Below are 15,924 nucleotides of genomic sequence, written 5' to 3' on the forward strand. Positions count from 1 at the left end.
TTGCTGATGTTTTGCCAATATGCATAGTTTCAGGCGAGAAGGGAACATGAGATCTTTTAGTCTGACCTCCTGCATACCACAGGCCATTAGTTTTCGTCTTTTTCTATTAAGGCTGAAGACTTTAGTTAGACCAAAGCATTCCAGACCTCAGGAAACTAAACTATTGTGTGCCGCAGGGAGAGAACATGAGAGACCAAGGTGCCACCAATGCCCGAAGCCCCTGCAATGGCAGGGAATGGATCTGGTGAGTCATGCCCAGCAGGCATCCACATCCCATGCTGCAGAGGAAGGCAAAAAAAAACCCAAAGTCCCAGCCAATCTGACTTAGGGCAATATTCCTTCCCATCCCCAAATCTAACAATCAGTGTGACCCCGAGTATGTGAGCAAGACACCAGCTGGGCATTGAGAAAGAGGATTGTTGGAACCACCTCAGAGCGATGGCCAACCCCACCAAGTGTCCCATCTCCAGTTGTGGAGAAACTCGTCTCATCTCCCGGAATTTCCCCATTATTCCAAGGGCTCCTAGGTGCTATGGTAATATAAATAATAAACAGCACCAGCAACCCAGAGATGTCCTGAACCAACCCTCTTAGTTGGTTCACACTATCTGGGCCTGCTGGATGACCTTTGGGTAAGTCACTTCATTTCCATGTGCCTCAGTTTTCCCATCTGTAAAATGGGGACAATGTTTCTTATCTGCTTTGTAAAACACTGAGATCTACTGATAAAAAGTACTATATAAGAGCCAATTATTACCATCATCATCCCTAGCATCCTTAATGCCCTCAATTCCCAATGGACCGAAAAGTAGTTCATCATCGTCACGTAACACAAGTGTATCATCTTGCTTCTTTCCAAATACAGAACTATAAATTGATCGCTTTTACCTTTTCTGCATTATTAACATTTGCACCATCTCCATATAGTAAAGAGCCTATACCACTGTTAGAATTTCTCTTTTTCCTGATTTATCTGAAAAACCTACTGTCCTTAGCCTCGCCAGCCATGGATTTTTTTCCTGTTGTCTTTAGTTTTCCCTCTCCAATTTTCTACATTTCATAATTTCTAATTTATATTGATAGCTATCTACTTGCCCCTTTTTCCCCAGTTGTTATATATTGTTCTTTATTTCGAGTTGTTGCCCTCACTTTGCCCCTAAACCAGGATGGACTTTTAACCAATTTTTTAGCCAGTTTTAAAGTTACTGCAGGTATAAAACTGTGTACAATAGATACTTTATGAACTCTGTTCTATAACCAGGTTAATGACTTAATTTTCATTCTAAATATGAGTGAATTTATGAAAAAGCAGTTGTGTCGTACCTTAAATCTCCATCTAGTGACAACTACAAATTTGAGCGTATGGTCCTTGCCAAGAATTTCTTCATTGCATAATATATCCAGCTGATTGAAAAGGAAGAGAGACTTAAATTCATTAAGAGACACACAGAACACACTTCTGTGACAAGACAATGCAGATGGATAAAAGTCATGTTAAACATGTCCAAAATCATCTGAAGACAACAGAAAAATCCTAACGCTTCCCACACTGTGTGAAACAAAACTTTCAGTCCTAAAGGAGAGAGCACATAGGTCTCTTCTCTGATTTCTGGATGTTGAAAGACATCCTCAACCCATGAAAGTCCACCATGGGAATGTTTCATAATGTAGACCCTAACTTTTTGATCCACTGACTCTTTATGTGATATTGACACCTTCCCCTAACTCCAAACCATCATCAGGACTTTTAAAAAACCTGTACAAACTTTACTTCCTTCCAAGTCTCATGTGAAGACAGCTTATCCTGTTTGACATGCTACGAAAACTGTTTAGCATCATATTGTCATATGCAGTGTTGTTGGTCCTAGGACGTTACAGAGACAAGGTGGGTGAGGGAATAGCTTTTATTGAACCAACTTCTATTGGTGAGAGAGATGAGCTTTTACCTTGAAGTGGCTTTCACCTTGAATGGACCCTTGAAATGTGTGTTATCTACTCATGCTAAACAATCTGTTCCACATTGTACTCAGAGTGGCACAGCTAAATACATTTCCCAGACCTGAAGAAGAGCTCTGTTTGAGGTCAAAAGCTTGTCTCTCTCACCAACAGAAGCTGGTCCAATAAAAGATATTCCCTCACCCGCCTTGTCTCTCTAGGCATCATATGGCAGATGACAACCTGGGTTGGAAGCTGTATTTTTAATGGCTGGTCTCTTCCACACAGGGACTACGTTTTATATAAATTAACATTGGCTACAGTACCTTTTTGCAGATTTGAAAACTAACATCCTAGTAAAAAGATGTAAGAACTAGTAAGTGTCTCTGTGATAATTTAAGTGTGCAATTACTTCAGTCCTTAAGTCTATTCTTCACTTGGTACAGGAATGCAACTTCCCTTTGTGAGAACTCCATGCGACCACACAGGGGAAAAGACCACTTATAAATACAAGTAAGAGCCAATAAAATTAAGCATGTTCCTTCCTTCACACTACCCAAATAAGTTTTTAAATTGGTGATCATAACAAGAGTACAGGTGGTCTTCTCTTGTTATATACATGAACAAGTGAAGCTGTTTCAGTTGACAATTTCTATTTTAAGTAAAAGTAGCCTTCACAATAATTTTGAATAGAGGTAGGTAGATAGATTACACACTGGGGGGTGCAAGGAGTGGGTGACTTCTGAGCCAGGTGAGAGTGGCTGTGGTCAGGTAGGAAGGGGAAGGGTTCAGAGTCCGAAAGGCTGGCTGTTTTTGTAGGTTGTATTCTGAGCATGGGAGAGGATGTTTCAGAGCTGTGGAGAGGTTAGGTAGGAAGAGGAGAGAGGTGTGCATAAGTGGGGACAGGGGTATTTCTGAGCAGAAAGGCGGTTCTGAGCTGGGAAACAGACAAGGAGTTGGCAGGGCTGAATACCAACGCAACACTCAATTGGGAATGAGGCCGTGAATGAACTGGTGGTATGTCCTTTGGGCTAGGACATGGTAGAGTAAGTACTAGATTGTGCGAGGAGAGGATGGGACTGTTTGTATGGCTGCTGCCCTTCATAATAATGTGTCCTAGTTTTACAATCTGAAATGGGGCAGATCAGAGGGAAGATGATGACCCCCTTTTTCTTCCTACTTCTTCATTCACCTCTCTTCCCCCCCCCCCCCCCCCCACCAAATGGCTTCCCAGTGACCCACAGTCTCCTAGTTTTTCCACTTTGGAAGCATGATCAACCTGCGAGGAAACGTAGGAGCATAGCCAGCAGTCCCCCCAGTTTATGTTGGATACATGCTGACCCTATACTTTGGGTGAAATTCATCCTTGTGCATAAGAGCAACACAAGGGCTATGGACCACTTAAGCTATATGGCTTAAAAAAGACTTCAGTGGTGGATAGGCCTGGCACTGGCCCTATGCACTGGGGTGAAATTCTCCATTTTCTCTTACACGCATGATCATATAAACATATAACACTAGTGGAAGCCTATGCCAAAGCTTACCTTAATGACAATGATTTAAAACTGGATGTGGAAAAAGGTGTTAAAGTATTAGACAAGCCATGTGGCTTATATTACTAGCCCAAGTACCAACAAGGGCTGAAACCCAAGGGGATTAAGTTGGGGGAAGGAAGGAGGTAAGTGCTTCAACATTCATATTTTGCCTTTATATTTTTATAAAAAGGCTACAGATTTGCCTTGATCCAGCTCAGATGAAAAAGCTATTTTAGTCCTACTACAATAATCACATTTTATCTTAAAGTGGTTTGTTCAGTTTCTCTCTAAGAACAAGATTACAAGGAAAAGCTTTGCTTTTAAAAAGTGAGCTTCATACACTTGCTACAAGCTTTTTATTTACAGTGCGATTTTCTCTTATGCTAAAACGTTACCTCATTAAAAGAAGAAAGATTAAGTTTTTTGGCAATGAACTTCTTTAGATGTAAGACTGTTGCTTGTGCTGAGCAGCGGATCCATTTTCGTTTCAATCCACGCAATTTGCTGCTATTGCATTCCAAGCAGATGCTTACCTTCAGGGAAAAGCAAACAGTCCAGAATTGGTTAATAGGATTTCCTGCAATCCTGATTATGCATTCTATAAGCAGCCTTCATTGGTCTACCAAAATAAGGTCAAAACTTAAAAATTAAACACCTTTGAAGTCAAATGTTCACCTTCACCTTACTTAAAGCAAACGAGTTGTCTATAACTTGTCAGCTTATAGTTACACCTCATTTACCTCTTAAAATGTCTGGACAGAAGTTGGCAGCGGCTAATCTGTACATTTTAGAGGTCATTCTGACTAACTCAGGAGTTGTCAAGGTCAAACCACAAACCAAAAGGTGTAAACACTAACAAGTGTACAATAAAAAGAAAAGGAGTACTGGTGGCACCTTAGAGACTAAAATTTATTTGAGCACAAGCTTTCGTGAGCTACAGCTCACTTCATCGAATGCATTCAGTGGAAAATACAGTGGGGAGATTTATATATACACAGAGAACATGAAACAATGAGTGTTACCATACACACTGTAACAAGAGTGATCACTTAAGGTGAGCTATTACCGGGGGGGGGGGGGGGGGGGAAGGGAACGGGGGACCTTTTGTAGTGATAATCAAGGTGGGCCGTTTCCAGTAGTTGACAAGAACGTCTGAGGTATGGGGGGGGGCGGGGGGGAGATAAACATTGGGAAATAGTTTTACTTTGTGTAATGACCCATCCCAGCCTAAGTTAATTGTGTCCACTTTGCAAACTAATTCCAATTCAGCAGTCTCTCGGTGGAGTCTGTTTCTGAAGTTTTTTTTTGTTGTAATATTGCGACTTTTAAGTCTGTAATCGAGTGACCAAAGAGATTGAAGTGTTCTCCAACTGGTTTTTGAATGTTCTAATTCTTGACGTCTGATTTGTGTCTATTTATTCTTTTACATAGAGACTGTCCAGTTTGACCAATGTACATGGAAGAGGGGCACTGCTGGCACATGATGGCATATATCACATTGGTAGATGTGCAGGTGAACGAGCCTCTGATAGTGTGGCTGATGTGATTAGGCCCTATGATGGTGTCCCCTGAACAGATATGTGGACACAGTTGGCAACGGGCTTTGTTGCAAGAATAGGTTCCTGGGTTAGTGGTTCTGTTGTGTGGTATGTGGTTGCTGGTGAGTATTTGCTTCAGGTTGGGGGGCTGTCTGTAAGCAAGGACTGGCCTGTCTCCCAAGATCTGTGAGAGTGATGGGTCGTCGTCCTTCAGGATAGGTTGTAGATCCTTGATAATGCGTTGGAGAGGTTTTAGTTGAGGGCTGAAAGTGATGGCTACTGGCATTCTGTTATTTTCTTTGTTGGGCCTGTCCTGTAGTAGGTGACTTCTGGGTACTCTTCTGGCTCTGTCAATCTGTTTCTTCACTTCAGCAGGTGGGTATCGTAGTTGTAAGAATGCTTGATAGAGATCTTGTAGGTGTTTGTCTCTGTCTGAGGGGTTGGAGCAAATGTGGTTGTATCGCAGAGCTTGGCTGTAGACAATGGATCATGTTGTGTGGTCTGGATGAAAGCTGGAGGCATGTAGGTAGGAATAGTGGTCAGTAGGTTTCCGGTATAGGGTGGTGTTTATGTGACCATCGCTTATTAGCACTGTAGTATGCTGGAAGTGATCTCTTGTGTGGACTGGTCCGGTTGATGGTAGGATAGAAATTGTTGAAATCATGGTGGAATTCCTCAAGGGCTTCTTTTCCATGGGTCCAGATGATGAAGATGTCATCAATGTAGCACAAGTAGAGTAGGAGCATTAGGGGACGAGAGTTGAGGAAGCGTTGTTCTAAGTCAGCCATAAAAACGTTGGCATACTGTGGTGCCATGTGGGTACCCATAGTGTGCTGCTGATTTGAAGGTATACACTGTCCCCAAATGTGAAATAGTTATGAGTGAGGACAAAGTCACAAAGTTCAACCACCAGGTTTGCCATGACATTATCGGGGATACTGTTCCTGACAGCTTGTAGTCCATCTTTGTGTGGAATGTTGGTGTAGAGGGCTTCTACATCCATAGTGGCCAGGATGGCGTTTTCAGGAAGATCATCAATGCATTGTAGTTTCCTCAGGAAGTCAGTGGTATTGCAAAGATAGCTAGGAGTGCTGGTAGCATAGGGCCTGAGGAGGGAGTCTACATAGCCAGACAATCCTGCTGTCAGGGTGTCAATGCCTGAGATGATGGGGCGTCCAGGATTTCCAGGTTTTATGGATCTTGGGTAGCAGACAGAATACCCCAGGTCAGGGTTCCAGGGGTGTGTCTGTGCGGATTTGTTCTTGTGCTTTTTCAGGGAGTTTCTTGAGCAAATGGTGTAGTTTCTTTTGGTATCCCTCAGTGGGATCAGAGGGTAATGGCTTGTAGAAAGTGGTGCTGGAGAGCTGCCTAGCAGCCTCTTGTTCATATTCCGACCTATTCATGTTGACGACAGCACCTCCTTTGTCAGCCTTTTTGATTATGATGTCAGAGCTGTTTCCGAGGCTGTGGATGGCATTGTGTTCTGCACGGCTGAGGTTATGGGGCAAGTGATGCTGCTTTTCCACAATTTCAGCCCGTGCATGTCGACAGAAGCACTCTATGTAGAAGTCCAGTCTGTTGTTTCGACCTTCAGGAGGAGTCCACCTAGAATCCTTCTTTTTGTAGTCTTGGTAGGAAGGTCTCTGTGGGTTAGTATGTTGTTCAGAGGTATGTTGTTCAGAGGTGTGTTGTTCAGAGGTCGAAAATAGGATTCTAGGTCACCACACAACTGTATCATGTTTGTGGGGGTGGAGGGGCAGAAGGAGAGGCCCTGAGATAGGACAGATTCTTCTGCTGGGCTAAGACCATACTTGGATAGATTAACAATATTGCTGGGTGGGTTAAGGGAACCACCGTTGTGGCCCCTTGTGGCATGTAGTAGTTTAGATAGTTTAGTGTCCTTTTTCTTTTGTAGAGAAGCAAAGTGTGTGTTGTAAATGGCTTGTCTAGTTTTTGTAAAGTCCAGCCACGAGGAAGTGTGTGTGAAAGGTTGGTTTTTGATGAGAATATCCAGTTTTGAGAGCTCATTCTTAATCTTTCCGTTTGCTGTAGAAGATGTTGATCAGGTGGTTCCGCAGTTTCTTTGAGAGCATGTGGCACAAGCTGTCAGCATAGTCTGTGTGGTATGTACAGTGTGAAAACCACCTTCACTTTTTCAATGACTGTTTAGAGTGTCATCTTTACATAATTTTAAAGGCCATGTTAACGTACATTCAGATTATATGCATGTTTTAAAAAGGATCATCAACTTGAAAGTTATTTTGTCTGAGATTTAAAGGTGTTACAAGAAAACAAGTAAAAATTTTTCAAAAAGAAGCTAGTAAAACACCAAAAGATTTTTACTCAAATTACTGATAGGCTAGGCTATGATTTTTTCATGGAAATTTTAATAAAGGTCATGACAGAGGTGCGGGAAAAAAGGCTTATGTCACAGAAATGGGGGAAAGCAGATGACCCATGGGGATGTGAGGTGGCTTGGACAGCAAGCTCTCTCCACACTCCCCCCACAGTGGCAGCTCCTCTCCCACAAGGCTAAGCTGAATTTTTTGGTCCGGCACCCTGTCACCATCCACACGGGGTGGACGCACCAAACCTGAGTGGTCCTGCAACCACGTGGGCCAGATTGCAATATTTGGAAGGGAAGGAAGGGTTGACTAACTTTATTCAAATTTACAATTACCATGAACACTGACAGCTGTCCCAAAATCATAGCCTTACTAACAGGTACTCAACCATAACAAGGTACTTTTATATTACCGTTTAATTTTTAACTAATCCTAACCTAAGACTGTGAAGAACTGCATTGTGGGAAGCATGAAAAGCAGAACAGAGGGCAATCTTCATGACTTCCAGGAGCAGAGAAGGTTTTGCCATAGGTGGTACATGGCAACAGAGCCCCACTTAGCAAAGTGCCATCAGCCCCCCCAAAATCTTAGTGGTTTGTCACCAAACCCCACCACCTTAGGCAACTCATCAGGGTCCCCATCCCAAATAAGTAGGGCCTTACCAAATTCATGGCCATGAAAAATGCATCACAGACCATGGAATCTGGTCTCCCGCCGGGAAATCTGGACTTGTGTGCTTTTACCCTATACTATACAGATTTCACAGGGGAGACCAGCGTTTCTCAAATTGGGGGTCCCAAAAGGGAGTTGCAGGAAGGATCACAGGGTTATTGGGGGGGGGGGGTGGAGGGGGAAGAAATCGCAGTATTGCCACCCTTATTTCTGCACTGCCTTCAGAGCTGGGTGGCCGGAGAGTGACGGCTGATGGCCAGGTTCCCAGCTCTGAAGGCAGCGCCCCGCCAGCAGCAGCGCAGAAGTATGGGTGGCAATACCATACCGTGCCTTCCTTACTTCTGTGCTGCTGCTGACAGCAGCTCTGCCTTCAGAGCTGGGCTCCCAGCCAGCAGCCGCCACTGTCCAGTTGCCCAGCTCTGAAGGCAGTGTTGCTGTTGGGTAAGAGTAGCAGTACCACAAAGACACACCCGCACACAACCCCCTCCCCCACCACAAACACACACACACACACACACACACCCCTTCCTCCTTTTTGGGATAGGACTCCTAAAATTACAACACCTTGAAATTTCAGATTTAAAAAGCTGAAAACATGAAATTTACTATTTTTAAAATCCTACAACCATGAAACTGACCAAAATGGACCATGAATTTGGTAGGGCCCTACAAATGACCCTTAGGTACCACATATTCCTGCATGAAGTTATTAATGCTCACCGGGGGCTGGCAAAGCTTACCGAGGTTCATGGCGTTGAGCCCTACATGAACCTCCTAAGGCTTGCAGGGGAGTTGGCTGTGGGTCACAAGAGGTACAGTGTCCCCTCACACAGTCCTGAGCCAGTGTATTAGGAAGGGGAAAATCCCCCTGAAATTCTCCCACAAAGCCCTCTTGCAACCTCCAAACTTTAGGTATGCAGGAGAGGGTAACTCTCCATCTCCTCACTGGGCTCTGCACAGGAGAACTGACTAACAGACAACCCCTCCCTTTTTGCTTTCTTTTGCCTCTCCAGGCCTGTCTCCGGAACTTGCAGCAAGTCAAAGCAAGCTCGGCAGCTCCTGACATTCTATTCTGAAGCTCTTGTTTAATGTGTTAATAACCTTAAAATTAGACTACCCAACTAGCATCTCTTGTTTACACACCCACACGCATGCAAGCACTGGAAGTGTGGAGATCCTTTGCTTGGAATGCTCCTGGCCACATGATAAAAGTATAGTTACAGACTGCTCCCACTTTGGACTTTATGGATTCCCACTTTGCCCAGTAAAAAGCACTAAATTCCTACCCAGCAGGGGTAGACATGGAAAAGGTGTATAATCATCTCCTACTAGCATCCTTCCAACCCGTCATAGCTTGGGAAAACACAAATGTGGATGGGAATCTGGGAGGCAGTGACCATGAGTTGGTTGAGTTCAGGATCCTGACGCAGGGAAGAAAGGTAAGCAGCAGGATACGGACCCTGGACTTCAGGAAAGCAGACTTCGACTCCCTCAGGGAACGGATGGCCAGGATCCCCTGGGGGACTAACTTGAAGGGGAAAGGAGTCCAGGAGAGCTGGCTGTATTTCAAGGAATCCCTGTTGAGGTTACAGGGACAAACCATCCCAATGAGTCGAAAGAATAGTAAATATGGCAGGCGACCAGCTTGGCTTAATGGTGAAATCCTAGCGGATCTTAAACATAAAAAAGAAGCTTACAAGAAGTGGAAGGTTGGACATATGACCAGGGAAGAGTATAAAAATATTGCTCGGGCATGTAGGAATGTTATCAGGAGGGCCAAATCGCACCTGGAGCTGCAGCTAGCCAGAGATGTCAAGAGTAACAAGAAGGGTTTCTTCAGGTATGTTGGCAACAAGAAGAAAGCCAAGGAATGTGTGGGCCCCTTACTGAATGAGGGAGGCAACCTAGTGACAGAGGATGTGGAAAAAGCTAATGTACTCAATGCTTTTTTTGCCTCTGTTTTCACTAACAAGGTCAGCTCCCAGACTGCTGCGCTGGGCATCACAAAATGGGGAAGAGATGGCCAGCCCTCTGTGGAGATAGAGGTGGTTAGGGACTATTTAGAAAGCTGGACGTGCACAAGTCCATGGGGCCGGACGAGTTGCATCCGAGAGTGCTGAAGGAATTGGCGGCTGTGATTGCAGAGCCGTTGGCCATTATCTTTGAAAACTCGTGGCGAACCGTGGAAGTCCCGGATGACTGGAAAAAGGCTAATGTAGTGCCAATCTTTAAAAAAGGGAAGAAGGAGGATCCTGGGAACTACAGGCCAGTCAGCCTCACTTCAGTCCCTGGAAAAATCATGGAGCAGGTCCTCAAAGAATCAATCCTGAAGCACTTGCATGAGAGGAAAGTGATCAGGAACAGCCAGCATGGATTCACCAAGGGAAGGTCATGCCTGACTAATCTAATCGCCTTTTATGATGAGATTACTGGTTCTGTGGATGAAGGGAAAGCAGTGGATGTATTGTTTCTTGACTTTAGCAAAGCTTTTGACACGGTCTCCCACAGTATTCTTGTCAGCAAGTTAAGGAAGTATGGGCTGGATGAATGCACTACAAGGTGGGTAGAAAGCTGGCTAGATTGTCGGGCTCAACGGGTAGTGATCAATGGCTCCATATCTAGTTGGCAGCCGGTATCAAGTGGAGTGCCCCAAGGGTCGGTCCTGGGGCCGGTTTTGTTCAATATCTTCATAAATGATCTGGAGGATGGTGTGGATTGCACTCTCAGCAAATTTGCGGATGATACTAAACTGGGAGGAGTGGTAGATACGCTGGAGGGGAGGGATAGGATACAGAAAGACCTAGACAAATTGGAGGATTGGGCCAAAAGAAATCTGATGAGGTTCAATAAGGATAAGTGCAGGGTCCTGCACTTAGGACGGAAGAATCCAATGCACCGCTACAGACTAGGGACCGAATGGCTAGGCAGCAGTTCTGCAGAAAAGGACCTAGGGGTGACAGTGGACGAGAAGCTGGATATGAGTCAGCAGTGTGCCCTTGTTGCCAAGAAGGCCAATGGCCTTTTGGGATGTATAAGTAGGGGCATAGCGAGCAGATCGAGGGACGTGATCGTTCCCCTCTATTCGACATTGGTGAGGCCTCATCTGGAGTACTGTGTCCAGTTTTGGGCCCCACACTTCAAGAAGGATGTGGATAAATTGGAGAGAGTCCAGCGAAGGGCAACAAAAATGATTCGGGGACTGGAACACATGAGTTATGAGGAGAGGCTGAGGGAGCTGGGATTGTTTAGCCTGCAGAAGAGAAGAATGAGGGGGGATTTGATAGCTGCTTTCAACTACCTGAAAGGGGGTTCCAAAGAGGATGGCTCTAGACTGTTCTCAATGGTAGCAGATGACAGAACGAGGAGTAATGGTCTCAAGTTGCAGTGGGGGAGGTTTAGATTGGATATTAGGAAAAACTTTTTCACTAAGAGGGTGGTGAAACACTGGAATGCGTTACCTAGGGAGGTGGTAGAATCTCCTTCCTTAGAGGTTTTTAAGGTCAGGCTTGACAAAGCTCTGGCTGGGATGATTTAGTTGGGGATTGGTCCTGCTTTGAGCAGGGGGTTGGACTAGATGACCTTCTGGGGTCCCTTCCAACCCTGATATTCTATGATTCTATGATTCTAAATGGGACTTGCAGTGTGCCACGAGGTGGATTAATGAGAGCAGCTTCAGACAGGGAGCGAGTATCCCAAACCTAAAGGAGCCTTCAGAAAATGCTTTGCCAGCGGCCCTGTATCTGGGTGGCATCCCCATGGATCTCAATGTGGCAGGATGGCAGAGGGAGAGAGGTCATCTTTCAGAAAAGTAGGTCCCAGGCCATTTATGCCTTTATAGGTAAAAGGCCAACACCTTCAATTGTAGCCAGTACTTGGGGGATGGGAAGCCAGTGTAGATTTAAAAGCACGGTTTCCTATGCTTTACTGGGGGGAGAGGGGAGGGAGGGGGAATGGATGGATTCCATAACAGATGAGCTAGTTTATTCTACACGTTTTTTTTATCTGAAGAGTGGTTTAAGCTGTAGTGCAGTTAACAACTACAATCTCCTGGCCATACGTAAAGGTGAAAAAACTGACCTACTTTACTAGCAGATGAAAGTCCAGACAGATTGATAAAATGCACACCTGCGCCACAAACGGCAACTGAACACCCTCAGCAGAGGTGGTATCTCTGCCATTTTTTCCTGTTTTTTCCCAACCAACATCACAACTCCAACTTCTATGGATTTTGCCTCAGCCATCTGGCTCTCATCCAAACAGCAGGCTAAGCAATCAATTGCTTTGCCTAGGTAAGGGACTATGGAGCTGGTCCTATGACAGCTATTTTGGTCCTGATTTGGAGTATAAAAAGATGCCATTAGTTCTCTTCCTTCCTTGCTGTTTTTGCTACAAAGTAGCAAAAACAAATCATCATCTGTATTAAATATATTTTAAGGTGTTAGATAAAGTTCTAGATTTAAATTACTTTGCATTTTTAGAGAGTAATTTTCTCAGCCACAGACCTCACATACCAGTTTTGAGGCACATTTTTTAATTCACTTCAGGCTAGAGGACAATCAATCACAATTATAACGGCCACTGATCCTTAATGAGATTTTCTTGAAAAACAAACGCCACCCCTTCCCTACACATAAAGGCACTTGGTTCAACTTTATACATTCTACTAAAAAGCATGGAAAAACAGTACCTTGCTTCTATCAACTGATGAAAGTATGGATATAAAAGATTATTTGTCCTTCATAGCACATAACGAAAATAAAGTTAAATGGTAACCTAAAACTAAGTAAAAGTTGCCTGAAAGATATTCTACCTGTTCATCACTTCTGTGATAGTCATTATCTTCTTCCTGTTTTTCTTCTGATGTTTCTTTGTTTGAACTCTCATCAGCTTTAGTTTCACCTTAAATAAAAAAGGAAAGCATTATAATCATGAAATTAAAAGATGTTAAACTGTAGGTAATCTCAATCGATAGTAACAAAAATAAAATCAAGACAAAGCAAATGGGGTTTTATAAGTTTCTGAATGTGTCAGACTGGGGGTGAGCTCATTTTATAAAAGTTAAAAAGGAGGTTAACCATCTTTGGGATTTTCTGGATGCATACTTAGCTAGGTGTAGATTCACAGGCAGTGCACCTATGTTTCAAGGGCCCTAATCCAAAACCCACTGAGGACAATGGAAAGACTGACACTGAGCTTTAAAGCAGGACATAAATGCACAGCTAAGGAAGAAAGCATTTGTTGCTTTGAAGGACTTACAAGCTGGACAGTCACCATGTCGAAAAATAATTTTCTCCTTAAAAAAAGATTATCAATGCACCATTACTGTCCCAAGATTGTATTCGAAAGTCAGGAAGTTCAAAAACTTCAGGTTGCCAAAGAAATGTCAACTCTGCTAAGTATTATATACGCAGTAATTTCTATTCCTTTTCCTCTCAAAAAGAAGCCTTAAGGTATTACATTTATTAGTAAAATATAATTCCAGCCCTAACTGTTCAAATTTCCTAGTATTAGTGTGTGATATCCCTAGCTTTATGCATTGATGTGCTGTTCACTCAAATTTTAAGTAAACTCTGAAAACTGTTGTGTGATACTTTTTTTTTTTTGGTCACTAAAAACTATATTTAATAGGAAATTTGGGAGTGGGCGGGGGGGTTGAATTATGCATGCACAATCAATCTCTACCGACAAACAAAATTATGGTCCAAATCCCTGGATATAGCAAGAGGGGAAATCACAGCTCAGGAATGTGACCTTTGCTCTCCACCAAATCTTGGGCTTGCTACTTTAAGCGACTGTCAACAGCCCCACGGGTCCATGGTGGCAACTGGGTATCAGCAGACCATAACCCTCACCATGGCCAACTCTGCTAGCAGCCAGTATCATGGTAGTGTAGGAGCTCCTACACCAGCACTATTCCAAAAGATATCCCAGGCGGGGGTGGTCTTCCTATGGCCAGTTAAGATGGTTTAAGGGTAGAGGTAGTGTGATGCAAAGCGGACTCACCACACCCTAGGAGGTGAGCATATAGTACTCCTGAGGGAATTCTGCGCCAAAAAATTAAAAATTCTGCAAGTTTTATTTATCAAGGAATAAATGTGGAGGTTCCAGCATGGCAGCGAGGAGCACAGGCCACTGGCTACACAGAGGTGGGAGATCACCCTGCAGCCTCCCTCCCCCATCCCAGGACACTGACTTGGTCCTGAGGCTGCATCCAACTTTACGTAGCGCAAGGGCTGAGCCTGCCCCAGAAACACTGCAGGGCCCTGCCCCTCCATGCCAAATGCACCAGGTGTGGGGTAGGCAGGCTCAACCAGGCAGGAACCAAGTGTGGAGGGGCTCAGTGTGTGGGGATCCAGGTGTGGAGTGAGAGGGTTCTGTGTGGGACAATCTGGGTGCAGACAGCTCAGTGAGGGATCCAGGTGTGGAGGTAATCTGGATGCACAGAGGCTTGTTCTGGGGTTTCAGGTGCAGGGGCAATGGGACTCTGCAGGGGAGGGTCTGAGTATGAGGGGCTCAGCGGGAAGGTGGGGGGCTAGGTGCTGGGGGAGTGGGGCTTGGGGGTCTGGGTGCAGCTAGCTAGGGCTCAGTGGGGTGGGGGATCTGGGTGTGAGGGAGCTCATTGGGGTGGTCCAGGTGCAGGGGGTGGTCTGGGTGCAGAGGTGGAGGTCTGGAGACAGGGGGTCTGGGTGCAAGGGGGTCTCCAGATGTAGGGGTTGAGGTTCAGCAGGGTAGGATTCAGGTATGGAGGGGTGTGGGGGGCAGATTCTGGGATGAGGCTTGGCAGGATGGGTCCGAGTATGGGGGGTCTGGATGCAGGGGGTTGGGCAGACAGGGGAGCAGCTCCCCATACAGTGACCCCTTCCCTGCAGCTGAGGTGTGATGAGGGCTGGAAGCAATGGAGGATGCTGAGCTTCCTGCAGCCAGGGGAGGTTTCTGGGGGTGGGTCTAGCAGCTGATCCCAGTGCAGGGTAGGAGCCACCATAGTGATTTGCCTCTCTGCCAGCTGCTCCAGGTGCATTAAACTATGTGCCTGAGCTGCTAGGGAGAGGTGCGTGACCGCTCTTGTAACTTCCCTTTGCTTCCCCTGTCAGAAAGTCATTTTTCTGAGGGGAAGCAAAGAAATCTGTGGGGGACATGAATTCTGTGTGTGCATAGTGACGCAGAATTTCTCCAGGAGTAGTACAACTTAACACCATTAGATGTTTAATGCAGTCACATTCAGAATGTACAATACTACATAACAATTTCTATAATTATGATTGGTGTTTAGAATAATCTTATTAGCATAATGGCATTTTTCCCAAAGAGAGCAAACAAAAATAAATTACCATTCCGATGCGAATCTAAATGTTGCTTAGCAGAGCAGGTCTCCCCTTTGATGTCCCCTGGTACTTCCATGCCTAGTTTATGATAGAATTCTCTCTGCTTTCTCATTTCCGCTGTTTAAAAATTTAAACAGTTTCACTAATAAGTGTCAATGTAACATTTATAAAATTGTTTCAAACCTCTCCCACTTCCTCATAGAAGAAACTTCCCAGCAAGAAGAGGCACTTATCGGAGTGTGAACAACACTATCCCTTCACTTTTGGCTGCATCTCTGCTTTTCCTAATTGCCATTTTATCAAGTTACACCACATATCTTGTCATTCAGCTGTAGAATAACCACCTCATCTTCCCAGGCTGCTATTACATCATTTCTGTGATTTCAGATCATATGGATTTTAAAGCTACTCCATATTTTTCCATGTATCCTTCTACAAATCTCTCAGTTGAAGTACATGATACATGCCTGTTTAGTTACACATGTAAGAGATTCAGAATTTCCTTTTTTCTCCCTATTTCTAATTTTTAGCCTGAAAGAATTTCATTTATATATAGTCTCTTTACTTAAACTTGCAT

The 15,924-nt window shown here is 44.5% G+C and overlaps 1 protein-coding gene across 16 annotated transcripts in view; it reads right to left on the bottom strand.

Moving 5' to 3' along the window:
- Positions 1–15,924, bottom strand: part of PCGF3 (polycomb group ring finger 3) — a 108,589-nt gene that overhangs the window by 2,578 nt on the left and 90,087 nt on the right. For all 16 annotated transcript variants that reach the window (XM_073345792.1, XM_073345797.1, XM_073345787.1 and 13 more), the window contains 4 exons: positions 15,354–15,464; positions 12,836–12,924; positions 3,866–4,003; positions 1,324–1,404 (listed from right to left, as the gene is read on the bottom strand). In XM_073345792.1, coding sequence (XP_073201893.1) covers positions 1,324–1,404; positions 3,866–4,003; positions 12,836–12,924; positions 15,354–15,464 — 419 coding nt within the window. The remainder of the gene's footprint in view (positions 1–1,323; positions 1,405–3,865; positions 4,004–12,835; positions 12,925–15,353; positions 15,465–15,924) is intronic.

The sequence above is a fragment of the Lepidochelys kempii genome, chromosome 5 (assembly GCF_965140265.1).
Source record: "Lepidochelys kempii isolate rLepKem1 chromosome 5, rLepKem1.hap2, whole genome shotgun sequence".
Taxonomy (NCBI): domain Eukaryota; kingdom Metazoa; phylum Chordata; order Testudines; family Cheloniidae; genus Lepidochelys; species Lepidochelys kempii.